This window comes from Perissodus microlepis, chromosome 12, assembly GCF_051167445.1.
Source record: "Perissodus microlepis isolate ML-2025 ecotype Zambia chromosome 12, ASM5116744v1, whole genome shotgun sequence".
NCBI classification, from domain to species: Eukaryota; Metazoa; Chordata; class Actinopteri; order Cichliformes; family Cichlidae; genus Perissodus; species Perissodus microlepis.
In genome coordinates this window covers 3,148,712-3,163,939 of record NC_140472.1, presented here as the reverse complement: position 1 = coordinate 3,163,939, position 15,228 = coordinate 3,148,712, and the positions used below count along the sequence as shown (strand labels likewise).

The 15,228-nt window shown below is 40.5% G+C and overlaps 1 protein-coding gene across 2 annotated transcripts; it reads right to left on the bottom strand.

The window, feature by feature from the left end:
• Nucleotides 1–10,732: 10,732 nt before the first annotated feature.
• LOC146375599 (zinc finger CCHC domain-containing protein 12-like) lies at nt 10,733–14,995 on the bottom strand. 2 transcript variants are annotated; one of them, XM_084947318.1, is made up of 2 exons: nt 14,661–14,995; nt 10,733–14,037 (listed from the first exon to the last, which is right to left on the bottom strand). In XM_084947318.1, exon 2 carries the CDS (start codon nt 13,308–13,310, stop codon nt 11,613–11,615), a length of 1,698 nt encoding a protein of 565 aa, XP_084803444.1. In that variant the 5' UTR covers nt 13,311–14,037; nt 14,661–14,995; the 3' UTR covers nt 10,733–11,612. The 2 variants fall into 2 exon arrangements, with proteins under 2 accessions (XP_084803444.1, XP_084803445.1); XM_084947319.1 differs by having other exon boundaries at nt 10,733–14,722; nt 14,799–14,995.
• Between the last annotated feature and the right edge of the window lie 233 nt (nt 14,996–15,228).

Below are 15,228 nucleotides of genomic sequence, written 5' to 3'. Positions count from 1 at the left end.
ACTTCTGTTATTTTTGTCTAATATTTAAATTTGTTTGATGATCTGAAACATTTAAGTGTGACAAACATAGAAAAAAATAGGAAATCAGGACGGCTGTATACAGAATACATATTTTACTTAATTTCGCATTATTGCATTAAATAAGGAGGACCATGCTAAGTAACCAACATTGGATTCTGAAACAAACATCTGCCTGGATTTATTAATGAACCCTCTCACTATCCTCAGTACTTTATATTATTAGTGTAGCTCCCAAAGTCTGGAGAGAAGTGAAAGAATTACTCAGGTGAGTTAGAGATTCACCACAGATAAATTATAACTAGAAGGGTACTTGGAGAGCACATCCTCCTCCAAGGCCAAAATAATTTCTTGCAGTTTCAAAGAAAGTGATCTGGAAACTTACCAAAATTCACTGTGTTCTTCCTCAGTCACTGTTTCATCTATCCACCAAGTTTCCTGAAATTTAGCCTGGTACCAGATGTACCTCTGCCAAGATATGACAATGAAGACAGAAGTTGTTGGAAACAATGTTACACCAGAAAGTGCTTTGCAGACGTGTTATTAAAATAAATAAATAAATAAAACCAAGGCAGAAAAAAAACAAAAAAACAAAAAAGACACATAAAAGCAAAGCATCAAAGCAAGCTTTGAATAAACTGGCACATGAAAGGACGTCAGCCTAAGGATTTGTATGTCTGTAGCTTTAACAACGAGATAGAAAATAACTCAACTAAGCTCAATTTACTCCCTTTTTTAAATTTTTCACCTTTTTCTGCTGGCTGACATAAATCGTAATTGCATGAGTCTATAATTGCATTAGTCTATAATTGCATTGCTTTATGATGTTAGTTTATTCTTACTTAAAATTACCACCAGGTCCCTGGACATAAAATGAAGCCCTTACGAAACTCAGACTTTAAAATCAAATATTCAAGCTCCTGATTTTTTTCAATTACATTATACATAAGATATTACACCCTGATTTTATGTCCTTAGCAGTTTTATTATATTATATGAAATAAATTATCCAGTTACTCTAAATTTGTGCAAGTTTCATGAGACAGGGCATTCACACTATTAAAACTTTATTAAAAAGTTATAAAACAACTTCTCCCTTAGTTTTTACCAGACATTTGTTTGTTTTAGTTTATGTGTTTTAGCATGAAAACCGGTAACAAAGCTGGACCTAAATATTAAACTATTCAGATGTACATTCATCGGATTTTCATTTTTCTATTTGGGAATGTATAGACACTTGGTTTGCTCACAGATATGTAATATTTGACATGACGCAAAGAGGGAGAAAAGTATTCTCTAAAAGATGCTGCCTCATTTGGTGTTTTGATGATGTTGTTTGAGGGTTCTGGTGGATCAGTTGGGATGAATCTGAGACTCTGGACTGTAATATGATTTGAAGGACAACGTAATAGGACTGTGTGGTTCTGTTATTACTGCGGTAAAGGGCTCATGTTTTTGATTTAATGTGACCTCTGTCTCAGGACAGGACGGTAAATGACAATTGAGGAAAATGTGGACAACATCAAATTTTGGTGCAGTTCCATAATAATTTATTTAAAATTGAAAACTAGAGCCTTTAATGCCCTCTTGAAGCTCCATATCTAATTTTTCTAGTGAAATATTTATTAAAAATTGCCCTAAAACATCTGTTATTTGATGTCTTGCCTTTGGAGATTTTTATTTTTTCACTTTTTTCACATTGATTTGTTGGTACAAACCCAAATGATGGCATAGTTGCAGGATTTTTCTATGTTCTAATCCACTGCTCTGTTATACACCCAAAATACTTTACTGATTAATTTTAATACTTACTAAATGAAATACCAGCTGTAGTGCTCAAATTTTAAGATCTGATTTGAAGATCTTTTAAAGGTATTTTTATTGGCATGGATTCTCATCACTGCAGAGGAGAGGCTGCATTTACAATAGCATTAAGTCGCCCCAGAGATTAACAGACTCTTCCTGTCCCTTTGTTAATGGGCACTTATCTGAAATCTCAATGACAATCAAAAATGTAGCACAAAAGAGGTAAGGTGAAAAGACAAAAAAGAATCCCTCATGGACAGGGCAGAGGGCGGTCACTGTGACTTTTTGTGTCTTTTCGCTGAACATTTTGTTGCTACATTGTGGCAACTTTTTCATGTTTCATGACTTAGGCAGGAACAAAAGCTACTTAAACTGTGTACATGAACAGAAAAATAACATTTAGGAGTAGCAATAGATAAAAGAAGAAGATAAAATTATACAGAAAAAATAGGTGTAAGCTTAGCTTGGATTGTTACTTTGTTGTGTCACGGAGTTTAATTAATACACATGGTAGGAGATGTTTCATGCTTTCATAGTGGTAAGAGGTAATTACTGCTTCTCATCAGTGGCTTGTTGTTATTTTTTGCTGCTAACATATTTGGGCATCATTTGTTGTAACACTGAATATCACATTAATTATTGAATCACACACAAAAACATATTAAACATCCAAACTGACTTAGATAGTTTTGAGCTTACTATTCGTTTTTCTAGCTATGCTAAATTATAATTCTGTAAATCGTGTTGAAAACATTCTGAAATAGATTTTCTGATCAGTTTTATAATTAATTGTGTTATAATTTGCATATACAAAAGCAAATATATGAAACATACTTGTTTTATTTAAATGTTTTCCAGAAAGTCAACTACACTGAGATTCCTGCTGAGCTTGTTAATGAAATATCTGCTGATGGAGAGAATGGCCATCTGCTGGTACAGTCAAGATCTTGTCCCTGTCCCTAAATGAGTAAAAACTGTTTACCCAGTGAAAAGATAATCATGATTAAATCTGTGAAATCATTTCACAAGGTTTCCCGTCTGAGACATAGGCTTCTTTTAAATGATCCATTTTTGCTTCATTTTGATTAATTCCTTTTTTGAGTTTTCGTGATATTTCACAGTCCTTTGACCTAACTAAAACCTAACCCTTCTGTTTTCTTCCATGCATAATATCACACAGCACACATTTATAACTCTGTATTTTGTAAAAATGTAACTTCACTGCTGTCTTGTTTCTTTTTCTGATTTATTTAAAAGTCTCATACATATTTATGTAAATTGAATTGCACAAGATAGGAATTTAGGATGTTCTTTTACAGCGGTGGCAAGATCTTGACAGTTTTTTCTTCAATCTTCAAGTTTAGAATACAGCCTCAAGGGGTTAAGACAAGAGGTGAAATTCACCTGAGAAGACTGCGTGTGTTTGTGTGCGTCACAGTGGAAGCCGCAGTCTCTGGTCGGATGTCACCATAGTCAAAACAAATCTTCTCTCTAGAGGCAGCAGTATAAAAAGAGAGAGCGTGAGACAAGAAAGGAACCTGTGATCTGCCTTTTGCCTGACTCAGATCAAAAAGTCTCTGATGATCCTCCCACATACATACACAAACACGTATGATTGACAATTAAACACATCAAAAAGCTTGTGTCTCACAGTAAAATGCAATTATAGAAATGCACAAACACAGAGATACAGATATCACATACAAGAAGCCTAAATATGCTTGCATATTTGCCAGATATCATGACTGATGTTTCAGATCATCAAACAAATTTCTATACACAGATAATCTGTGTAAATACAAAATGTTATTTTTAAATGATGATTTAATTTATTAAGGCAAAAAAAGCTACCCTGACATATCTTCAGTTTCTTATTTAGTTTTTATTTGAAAATGTTTAGTTTAGTTTTTATTCGTTTCAGTGTTAGTTTTAGTGTTTCTTAGTTATTATTGTATCGAGGGCATATCAGATACAAGATTTAGGAAAACTACTACAGATATTACAGTGAAATCACAGAACTTGTTGAAGGCAGTTGACTCAAAGTGTTGTAGACCTTCAGTTACAATAAAGATGTTTATCAGTGCCTCATTAGGCAATTTGCAATATTATTTTAACCAAAGTAAAAGATGCGAAAACTGAGGATATTTCCTCTATTTTTATTTTACTATAGTCTTCCAAGTTTCTAAGTGTAGATATACACAACTGTTAAAATGGCATATCTACTACTGTCATGGTGATTGTAAATAAAAGCAAGTTCCAGCATGTCAAAGGTATCCCAGATGGCATATCACATTGACAGAAATTCCAGGCACAGCCCTTAAATTTCCTGCTTCTTCTTGGGTTGATCCAGGAAAAATGATGTACAAATCTGATTTGAGTAAGTGCACAAAATATAACAATAATCCTCCGCATAGAACAAGAGGCACAGTGTAACAGCACAATATACCTGCCAGTGGATTTACTGTTCTTTTATGTTCCTTTTTTATGGGAAAAGTGAGGGGGGTTTGGTGAGGAAGACAGACTCCATCAAAACAGGGCACTGTAATGCCTTACAGTCTTTTAGTATGTATTTTAGAGTGCGCTGCCTCACATGTCTGACCACGTTACTGTGGACAAAACAAAACTATGAAGTATTCTTGAATCTAAATGCTGTTAATAAATGAGTTTTGCACATATATCAGAGCTTCCTTCACCCATCACAGTATCTCTACTGAAACACTTGATCCCAAAGGGTTACAATTGCAGAACATCAAAAAAAAAAGATAATACAATGAAAAAAATAAATCTTTACAACATAGAAACACATGAAAGCCATGTGGAGGAGAGAGAACAGAGAAGTAAAAGAGAGGAACTGAAAGAGAGGAAGGGGAGGGAGAGGCAAGAATACGAGGAACAAAGACTGATTCAAGAATAAAACTAATGGATTAAAAATAATGTGAAACTTTTACATTTTGTTTTCTCAATACTCCCAGAAAATGTATTTTAGCAACATGTATAAGTACTGATATTAATACAGTGAACTGTGTTATATTATGATGAGGACAAGATATATCATTTACAGGATGGACTGTAATAGACAGAAGGGTGAAGTGAAACAGTCTATAGAGTTGTGAGGTAGCCAACAAAGTATAGTAGAAAGCTCCAGAATGCTTAAATCACTTTGGCTTTATGATGTAAAAGCAGAAAAGTACCTTTCCACAGGCATTGGGGTTGGGGTGTGATAGGCAGAGGGCCATGGAGGCTTAATAATCCTGCTCCTGTAGTGCAGCTTTTGAAGCGCTGAGAGCACATGTACAGTACATACAATGGTGTGAAAAAGTGTTTGCTCCCTTCCTGATTTATTTATTTTTTTTAAGTTTGTCACACTTAACTGTTTCAGATGAATAAACAAATTTGAATATTAGACAAAGATAACACGAGTAAACACAGAATGCATTTTCTAAATAAAGGTATTTATCATTTAGAGGGAAAAATCCAAACGTACTATATATATATATATATATATATGTAGCGCCTCTACTCAGGACCAGTACACTCTCACTTCAAATAGAGACCCTAGACATCTTACTAGGTTCAGAAGGAGGTTTTGTTTTGGAGACTCACAAAAGGAGTTGGCTTGGAAGTGAATAACTGGGACCTTTATTGCCTCAGTACCATTTATATACATATACAACACAATAACCCAAATTGCACACTAATAGTGCATTTTAAAGGTGAATACATGTAAAACAAAACAAAATAAAGACATTTAAATGGAAGATACTGAACCGTATCAGAGCTCTTTGGAATGAATGAACAGATTAAAGTGTTCCCGTTGTGAAGTTTGAATTGTCCAGTCTGAATTGTCCTTTAAAGTCGTTGAAACCCAAACAGGTGTACTGTAGGGGAATTGTCAGTGTGCAAACCCTATTATCCGGGTAGGAAAAGTAGTGCATAGGGCTTATCTGAAATCCAGGGTTGCTTGAATCAGTTTCTCAGGCAAAACCCACAATCCGATCGCATGGCTGGCCACACCATTCCACGATCATCCAGGATCTCATTTGGGCTGTTCTCGCCGTCAGTGGTTCTCCAGAATCCTTCTAGTAGTTCAAAAAAACCAATCTACACAAACAGTGCAGAACAATCAATTTTCCCATTTTGTGTTCTTAACATGAGCTCATTAACTTCTTTTCCAAATGTATTAATCACAAATGGCATTCCCTTTAGCTTTACCAAGTTACACGAGTTACAGTAACTTGTTTGTACCAGTATCAACAATTTTATCAAAATTATATCACAACAAAGAACATCAGCAGCTTAAACAGTAATGTAAACAGTCATAGCAATGAAAGTGACATTCATCCTTAAGGCTTACAAGCAAACGTAACTTAATTCAGTGCAAATACTATTAAACTTGAAGTATGCTCATATCTATTAAGACATAACCATTTTAATATAAACAGAGCTAGTGCTTCTACTTGAATACCTCCCCGATCGGAATATGGCTTCGGTGGGGTGGGGTGGCTAACAGCTATTAGCAGCTAGCATCGCATCTAGCATCGGCATCGTTTAGCTCAAAGCATTCAACACTTATAACACACTGTAAAGAACAACAGGAGAAGTAAAACAACACGCCAGGTTCTCATAGCTCCCGATTGGTTTTTGTTCAAAGGTTTCTGAGCTGAATCAGCTAGTGAAATACATTATCTAACTTAACAGGTAGCTAACAAAAGCACGTGACTCACCGGGATTTTCAGACACAAATAACTTGACAGACGTTATTCCCTTTGTGGTAAGAGTTCGGGGCCTAATAAAAGAGTACCTTATTAGCATTTATACGTAAAACAATCTGGTCTCATTAACCGGGTTGCAGTATTGCATACCAAGATACTTTTTCCATGCGCTCCGACACGTACTTGACCGCCATCAGAGGGAAGATCTCACAGGAAGAGACAGGTAATACTTCCTGCGCACTAGACGCAAGGTCGTCAGAACATAAGACTGCATCACAGCACCCCCTTGTGACAATAACAGGCTATAGCCTTAGATTACAAAAAGGGATTTTGCAGCCCTGTATTTCACATGGGTTACACCCTCCCCCTTTGACCTAGCATGAGCCCCTTCATGCGTCACGCTGTGGTCTACAGATGAACTCTCATAGTCACCTATTGTATAAAGTGCTTGGTTAAAGCTCTGTATGAGGCTCTGCGCAAAGGAAATTAAGGGATTTCCCAACTCAGGATAATGGAAGCGCCCTGGTGGTCGACGTGTCCTTTCCGACTTACGAACATGGTCACTTTTTTCTGCACTTTCAACAGTTTCCTTATGCTCCAGAGCTGCCTCAGCGGTTTGTGGGTTCAGATCAATGGTTTCCATAGCTACAGGAGCCTCTACCTCAATGGACGGTACATCAATGCTGTCTTCGGCCACAGCTGATTTTTGGTTAGTCATAGTTGGTAAAGTTACATCGTCTTCAGTAGGGAGTTGCTCAGCCACAACATCCGGCTCCTCTCCTTCAGCTACTTCAGGAGGTACCCCTACAGGCTCTGCAGGCAGCAAAGGGGAGCTGCCTCTGCAAGGCTCATCCCGAAGCTGAGGGTTTACACAGTCTGCTGGCATAGCTGGTATACAACTACCCTCCGGTACTGTTTTTCCTGTTTGCTGTCGTCTCTTCGGGATTTCAAACACCTGAACCAACTTTCCAGGAATGACAGAAGACTGCCTAGGATAGACAGGTGAGTCATCTTCAGATTCTGATTGCTCCTCCAGTAACAGAGGCTGACTGCGCCTCGTTCTTGGCCTGCAACTCTTTGGCTTGACCTGGTCAACTTCCTCAGCTTCAGATAAGTCACTGCAAGGGAGTAAGAGATCCCTGTGAAGAGTTCGAATAGGACCATCTCCATTCATAGGCTGTACAACATACACAGGTAGGTCTACCATCTTTTCCACCACTCTGTACATGGTTGACTCCCACTTATCTGCAAGTTTGTGTTTATTCCTAAGTCGCAGGTTCCGCACTAGCACTTGATCACCTTTCTCCAAAGTTGACTCCCTGACAGTTTTGTCAAAACGGCGTTTATTCCGTTCAGCAACCTTTTGAGAGTTTTTGACAGCGATCTGATAGCTCTCTTGAAGGCGAGCCTTCAGAGCTCTCACATACTGAGAGTGAGATGTAGGAGAGCCATCTTTAACTGGCAGGCAGAATGCAATATCCACGGGAAGCCTCGGCTGGCGACCAAACATTAACTCGTATGGGCTAAACCCAGTGGTCTCGTTCTTGGTGCAATTATAGGCGTGAGTTAGTGGTTTCACATAATCGCGCCAATGAGTTTTCTCTTTGTCTCGTAGAGTTCCTAACATGCCAAGAAGAGTTCGGTTGAACCGTTCAACTGGGTTTCCCCGTGGATGATAAGGACTGGTGCGCACCTTCGTGATACCAGCTAGGGCACAGAGCTCTTTAATGAGTTGGGACTCAAAATCCCTTCCCTGATCACTAAGCAGGCGCTCAGGAAAACCATAATGCACCAGAAACTGCTCCCAAAGACACTTCGCAACTGTTGTAGCCTTTTGGTCTTTTGTTGGCATAGCAACAGCATATTTGGTGAAATGATCAGTTATGACCAGAATGTCTTTGGTGTTGTGACTGTCAGGCTCCAAGGATAAATAGTCCATGCATACCAGTTCCATGGGACGGGTTGTTTGAATACTCACAAGAGGTGCTGCTCTTTCAGGAAGGGTCTTCCTTCTAACACAACGTCCGCAAGACTTAATCTTTCTCTCTACATCAGTTGCCATTTTAGGCCAATAAAATCTTGACCTAACCAAGTCGAGGGTTCTTTCCAAACCCATATGCCCCATGTCGTCATGAAGGCAAGTGAGAATGGTGGACCTTAAAGACTCAGGGACAACAAGCTGAAAGGTGACATTTTCACCTGATTTGCGGGTTCTGTAGAGGAGACCATTTTTCAGTTCCAACCGTTTCCACTCTTTGAGCATTAGTTTAAGCTCTAAGGATGCAGAGTTAGGATTGGAATTTTCTTCACCTCCATTTTCTAACATGTTGACCACATACCCAATAATTGGGTCAGACCTCTGATGTTGTTGGAGTTCTACCTCACTATAGGTAGGTATGACAGAACAACCTAATGTTCCATCATCTGCGTAGACGTCTGGCACCGCATCGGAGTGTAGAGCAAGGGACTCTACCAAAGTGATAGAAGGTAGACTATTGTCAGATTCACCTAAGAGATGACGGTGGCACAAGACACTGAATGTGTCAGCTGTCACATCTTGTCTGTTGGGAGATGAAGAGAGATGATGGGAAGCGAATTGTTTTATTCGCTCTTTTTCTTCAAGAGAAGCATAGTCATCATCCACAGTATCATGTGGCCGCCTAGAGAGGCCATCTGCATCTTGATTGCTCTTACCAGCACGATACTTAATATTAAAGTCGAAGGTGGAGAGAGCGGCCAACCAGCGATAGCTGGCAGCATCAAGCTTGGCTGACTTCAAAACATAGGTCAATGGGTTGTTGTCCGTTAAAACCGTGAATGTGTTCCCATAGAGATAATCTTGGAACTTCTCTACAATGGACCACTTTAATGCAAGAAATTCCAGTTTATGAGCTGGATACCGCTTTTCACTGGGTGAAAGTCCTCTACTTGCGTAGGCAATAACCCTCACTTCACCATCCTGTTCTTGATACAAGGCTGCCCCTAGCCCAGAGGTGCTCGCATCAGTATGAAGGATGTATGGTAATTTTGGGTTAGCATATCCAAGCACTGGAGCTGACGTCAGTTTCTCTATGATTACCTCAAAAGCTTCCTGACAAGCAGGGGTCCAACGGTTGGAAAGAGGCTCTTTAGGGTTCAAGTATCCGCTAGGACCGGGTGTCACCTTTCTGCCCTTCCTGTATGGTGGGTAGCCTTTGGTAAGATCATTCAGGGGTTTGACAATTTTTGAATAGTCCTTCACAAACCGTCGATAGTACCCTGCAAAGCCTAGAAAGGACTTGAGGTCACTGAGCGTCTGGGGTCTTGGCCAGGTTTTGAGAGCTCTGACCTTCTCAGGATCGGTCTCTACACCTTTGGTAGACACGATGTGTCCTAGGTATCGCACTGAACTTTGGAAGAAGGAGCACTTTTTGGGAGAAAGTTTCAACCCATATTCTCTCAGTTGCTGAAGGACACGCAGAAGCCTGGTTTCATGTTCCTCCAAAGTGCTGGAGAACACGATGATGTCATCTATGAACACCAGAACTTCTTTCAGATTGAGGCTGCCCATACACCGTTCCATTAAGCGCTGGAAGGTGCTGGGAGCGTTGGTGATCCCCTGGGGCATACGGTTAAACTCGTAAAATCCCAAAGGGCACACAAAAGCTGTTTTGGGCTTATCACATTCCTCCATCTCAATCTGGTAATAACCAGACTTGAGATCCATTACTGAAAACCATTTGGATCCAGCAAGGGCTGAGAAAGCCTCTTCAAGGTTTGGAAGTGCGTACGCATCTCGTATTGTTAACGCATTGAGCTTACGATAATCAATACAAAGACGGACCTCTCCATTCTTCTTTTTAACCACCACAATCGGTGAAGCATAAGGGGACTCTGATTCACGGATTACTCCTGCATCAAGGAGTGCTTGCAAGTGCTTCCTCACAGCTTCATAATCATTTGGGTGGATTGGCCTGGACTTTTGCTTAAAGGGTGCTTCGTCCTTTAAGTTTATGTGATGTTTCACTTTAGATACATGTCCAAGATCCAAATCATGCTGGGCAAAAACATCAGCATAGGCACTTAAACGCTGGGTAACCCTCTCTTTCCACTCCTGCGGGAGGGGAGAATTGCCAAAGTCAAATGTCAAATCTGGGTGAGCAGGTTCATCAACTGGCTGTGCAGTAACATTACGACATTTCACAGTGTCATCATTTTTGGTTGAAATGGGTGATTCGTCATATATCTTTGCAGGACTATGGAGCTCTGCAATGACACACCTAGAAGGCAGTGTTATGTCATGCTCAGTTTCATTTCTCACCCATATAGGTAACCTATGAGGATGCTGCTTGGGCAAAGTGACAAGACAGCACTCCACAAAAATTCCCCCTGGTAAGGTGGATGTCGTTGGCTGTTCAACGATGGCACATTCACCAGCCCTGCTGGATCTGACACAGCCTTCAAGGAGGACTCTTCCTTGAGCTGGTACTACATGTTGCACCTTGCCCTTAAGAGTTACAAAGCCATCGTTTCCGGCTAGGTTTATCTCTCTCCTGACCTTGAGTGTACGAAGAATCTGCCTGTAGCCATAGACCGGCGACAAATCATTGGGATCTTTACCTTGACAATATTCGTCGTACAGAACATCAAGTGCATTTGTCCCAATCAGCACAGGCAGGTCACAGTTAGAGCGTAAGTCAGGTACTACTAAAGCAAGGCTAGAAACCTCAGGCTCAGTTTCAATAAAGCTTTTTGGAAATTTAAGGCTGATGGGTATGTATCCCAAGTAAGGAACATTTTGGCCACTAGCAGCCTCAACATCCAGGCCACTGATAGGCTGAATGGGATGTTCTGAAAGATTGGTGTTGTAAAATGAAGCGGATACTGTGGTCACTTGAGACCCAGTGTCAAGGAGACAACTGCAATTGACTCCCGACACGGTAACATTTGCTGTACATTTCTGTCCTACAAGTCCCTTGGGTAACCTAATCTGGGGTCGTGCTGCACGAGAGAGAGAAGATGCTTTCCTCTGAGGTTCCGGTTTGGGACGTTCATGATTACTTTCAGTTCCTGGTAGTCCCTCCCCAGAAACTGATTTTAGTTTAAAGCTGACATATTCTGTTCCTCCCAGACTTGTAGTTTTTGGTTGAACTCCTTACGTTTCATTTCAACTAGTTCAGGGTTTGGTTCATTGCTGCAAGAGGGAGCAATATGACCATCCTCGCCGCACCTGAAGCAGTACCATGGGCGTGGCTTCTTATTGAGTTTAGTCTCGCTTGGGTCAGATTTCTCTTTAGGAAGAATCTTGAACTTAGGTTTGGTTTTCTTATTTGGCTTGTCAGAGTTCTGGCTTGAACTGTCAATAGCTGATGCTTTCAGTGAAGCCACTTGGGCTTGTAACTTTGCAAGTTTCCTTCCTAACTTATGTGCATCAAAAGGCACTAGCCTATCATTAACAGCTGATACGTCTGTATCATCAGTGACATACTCTCCTACTTCAAGGGAGTTCAAATGTGCCTTAGGCTTAGAAATGCCTAAGTGCTGTTTCATTCGGCTGGACTTTGCCGCTTGCCGGTCCTCCTCAGTACGTAGCATGAGGAGCAACTCTGGAAATGAAGGTGGCTTGTCCTTCTTCTGCTCAAGCTGCAAGGTTGTGATCAAGCTGTTGTTCCAGCAACCTCTACAAAACTGTTTAAGCAGTTGGCGATCTGAATCATTTGTAGTGATGCCACCTCTTTTAATGACTTTACTCAGGGTTATTTGCAACCGCTGTAAATAGGCAGAAGGCTTTTCACCTGAGTTCTGGTTTGTGCTCAGGAATTTGGCAAAAAGCTCATCCCCATCATCAACAGTACCATACGCTGAGTCAAGAAGGCTGAGATAGTCATGGGGAGAAGCGTTAGGACCAAGGTGCTTTACAATGTTAGCAGCTGGTGGAAGAAGGCTCTCAACTATTTTCCTTACCATATGTTTGTCAGATATGGTACAATCTGTGAGGTGGAATTCAACATTGTTGCGCCACGTATCATAATCAGCTTCGAAAGTAGAGCAAGGGGTTTTCCCCGAGAAGGGCCTGAGCTTTGCATGACCTTGAGAAGGCATTTCATTGTTCTTAATGACATGCTCAACTACTACTCTCTGTACTTCAGGTGTAGTGAGCTGTTCAGGTGGTAAGTAGATAGTGGTTTTTCTGTGCGAGGGAGTCACTTCTACACTTGGAGAGGATGAGTGAGAGTCGTGCTCAGGCAAGTGGGTTAAATCACTGCCCAGTTTAACAGGACTTTGATGCTCTATGATGGCTGGTTCATCTTGGTCTGTGTCACTAGTGAGCTGCAGATTCTGATTAGGCACTGTTACATTTGGTCCAACTGTGGGGTTACTTTCAGTGGACTCCTTCATTCTGGCCAGCTCATCTAGTAAAACCTTCTCAAAATCTGCACCACTCAGTTTAGCAAGCCCTTTCAGTTCAGTTAGGTAAGAATGGGTTAAACATGAACCCCTGTCTGCAGCATACAGCGCAGACAGAAGCTGGATATGATGGACAACACTTGGGTTACGGCTTTGTCTTTTGCAAGGCAAGCTATCCTTAAGGAACTGGACTGGTTCACCTGATTGGAACTCCACAATGGCTGTGTTTTTAAACTGTGCCTCTGTGCTAGTTACTTTGATTACTCTTCCAATAGAACCAAACTGCCCTAAGTAATCAATAACCTCATTGTCAACCTCATCACCTGTTAACCCTCCTACAAGGACAGAGTTAGGTACTTTGACACCTTCAGTTTGGATTACATCCATGTTGTCTTATTGCTCCAACCCAGAATGTCATGGACAAATGTAATGATTTGACCCAAAAGGCATGAAAGCACCAGTTGCTCAACTTCCAAAAATAAAAGGAATTAAACCTCCTGGCTGGCTCGCCACGTTTTGTGTAGCGCCTCTACTCAGGACCAGTACACTCTCACTTCAAATAGAGACCCTAGACATCTTACTAGGTTCAGAAGGAGGTTTTGTTTTGGAGACTCACAAAAGGAGTTGGCTTGGAAGTGAATAACTGGGACCTTTATTGCCTCAGTACCATTTATATACATATACAACACAATAACCCAAATTGCACACTAATAGTGCATTTTAAAGGTGAATACATGTAAAACAAAACAAAATAAAGACATTTAAATGGAAGATACTGAACCGTATCAGAGCTCTTTGGAATGAATGAACAGATTAAAGTGTTCCCGTTGTGAAGTTTGAATTGTCCAGTCTGAATTGTCCTTTAAAGTCGTTGAAACCCAAACAGGTGTACTGTAGGGGAATTGTCAGTGTGCAAACCCTATTATCCGGGTAGGAAAAGTAGTGCATAGGGCTTATCTGAAATCCAGGGTTGCTTGAATCAGTTTCTCAGGCAAAACCCACAATCCGATCGCATGGCTGGCCACACCATTCCACGATCATCCAGGATCTCATTTGGGCTGTTCTCGCCGTCAGTGGTTCTCCAGAATCCTTCTAGTAGTTCAAAAAAACCAATCTACACAAACAGTGCAGAACAATCAATTTTCCCATTTTGTGTTCTTAACATGAGCTCATTAACTTCTTTTCCAAATGTATTAATCACAAATGGCATTCCCTTTAGCTTTACCAAGTTACACGAGTTACAGTAACTTGTTTGTACCAGTATCAACAATTTTATCAAAATTATATCACAACAAAGAACATCAGCAGCTTAAACAGTAATGTAAACAGTCATAGCAATGAAAGTGACATTCATCCTTAAGGCTTACAAGCAAACGTAACTTAATTCAGTGCAAATACTATTAAACTTGAAGTATGCTCATATCTATTAAGACATAACCATTTTAATATAAACAGAGCTAGTGCTTCTACTTGAATACCTCCCCGATCGGAATATGGCTTCGGTGGGGTGGGGTGGCTAACAGCTATTAGCAGCTAGCATCGCATCTAGCATCGGCATCGTTTAGCTCAAAGCATTCAACACTTATAACACACTGTAAAGAACAACAGGAGAAGTAAAACAACACGCCAGGTTCTCATAGCTCCCGATTGGTTTTTGTTCAAAGGTTTCTGAGCTGAATCAGCTAGTGAAATACATTATCTAACTTAACAGGTAGCTAACAAAAGCACGTGACTCACCGGGATTTTCAGACACAAATAACTTGACAGACGTTATTCCCTTTGTGGTAAGAGTTCGGGGCCTAATAAAAGAGTACCTTATTAGCATTTATACGTAAAACAATCTGGTCTCATTAACCGGGTTGCAGTATTGCATACCAAGATACTTTTTCCATGCGCTCCGACACGTACTTGACCGCCATCAGAGGGAAGATCTCACAGGAAGAGACAGGTAATACTTCCTGCGCACTAGACGCAAGGTCGTCAGAACATAAGACTGCATCACAGCACCCCCTTGTGACAATAACAGGCTATAGCCTTAGATTACAAAAAGGGATTTTGCAGCCCTGTATTTCACATGGGTTACATATATATATATATATATATATATATATATATATATATATATATATATATATATATATATATAAACACCCAGCACGCCCCTGCGGGCGGTTTATCCTTCAAGCTCGGGTCCTCTACCAGAGGCCTGGGAGCTTGAGGGTCCTGCGCAGTATCTTAGCTGTTCCCAGGACTGCGCTCTTCTGGACAGAGATCTCCGATGTTGTTCCCGGGATCTGCTGGAGCC

Coding starts and splice junctions, on each gene's coding strand:
- LOC146375599 (XM_084947318.1), bottom strand. CDS start 13,310: ATGGATGTAATCCAAACTGAAGGTGTCAAAGTACCTAACTCTGTCCTT.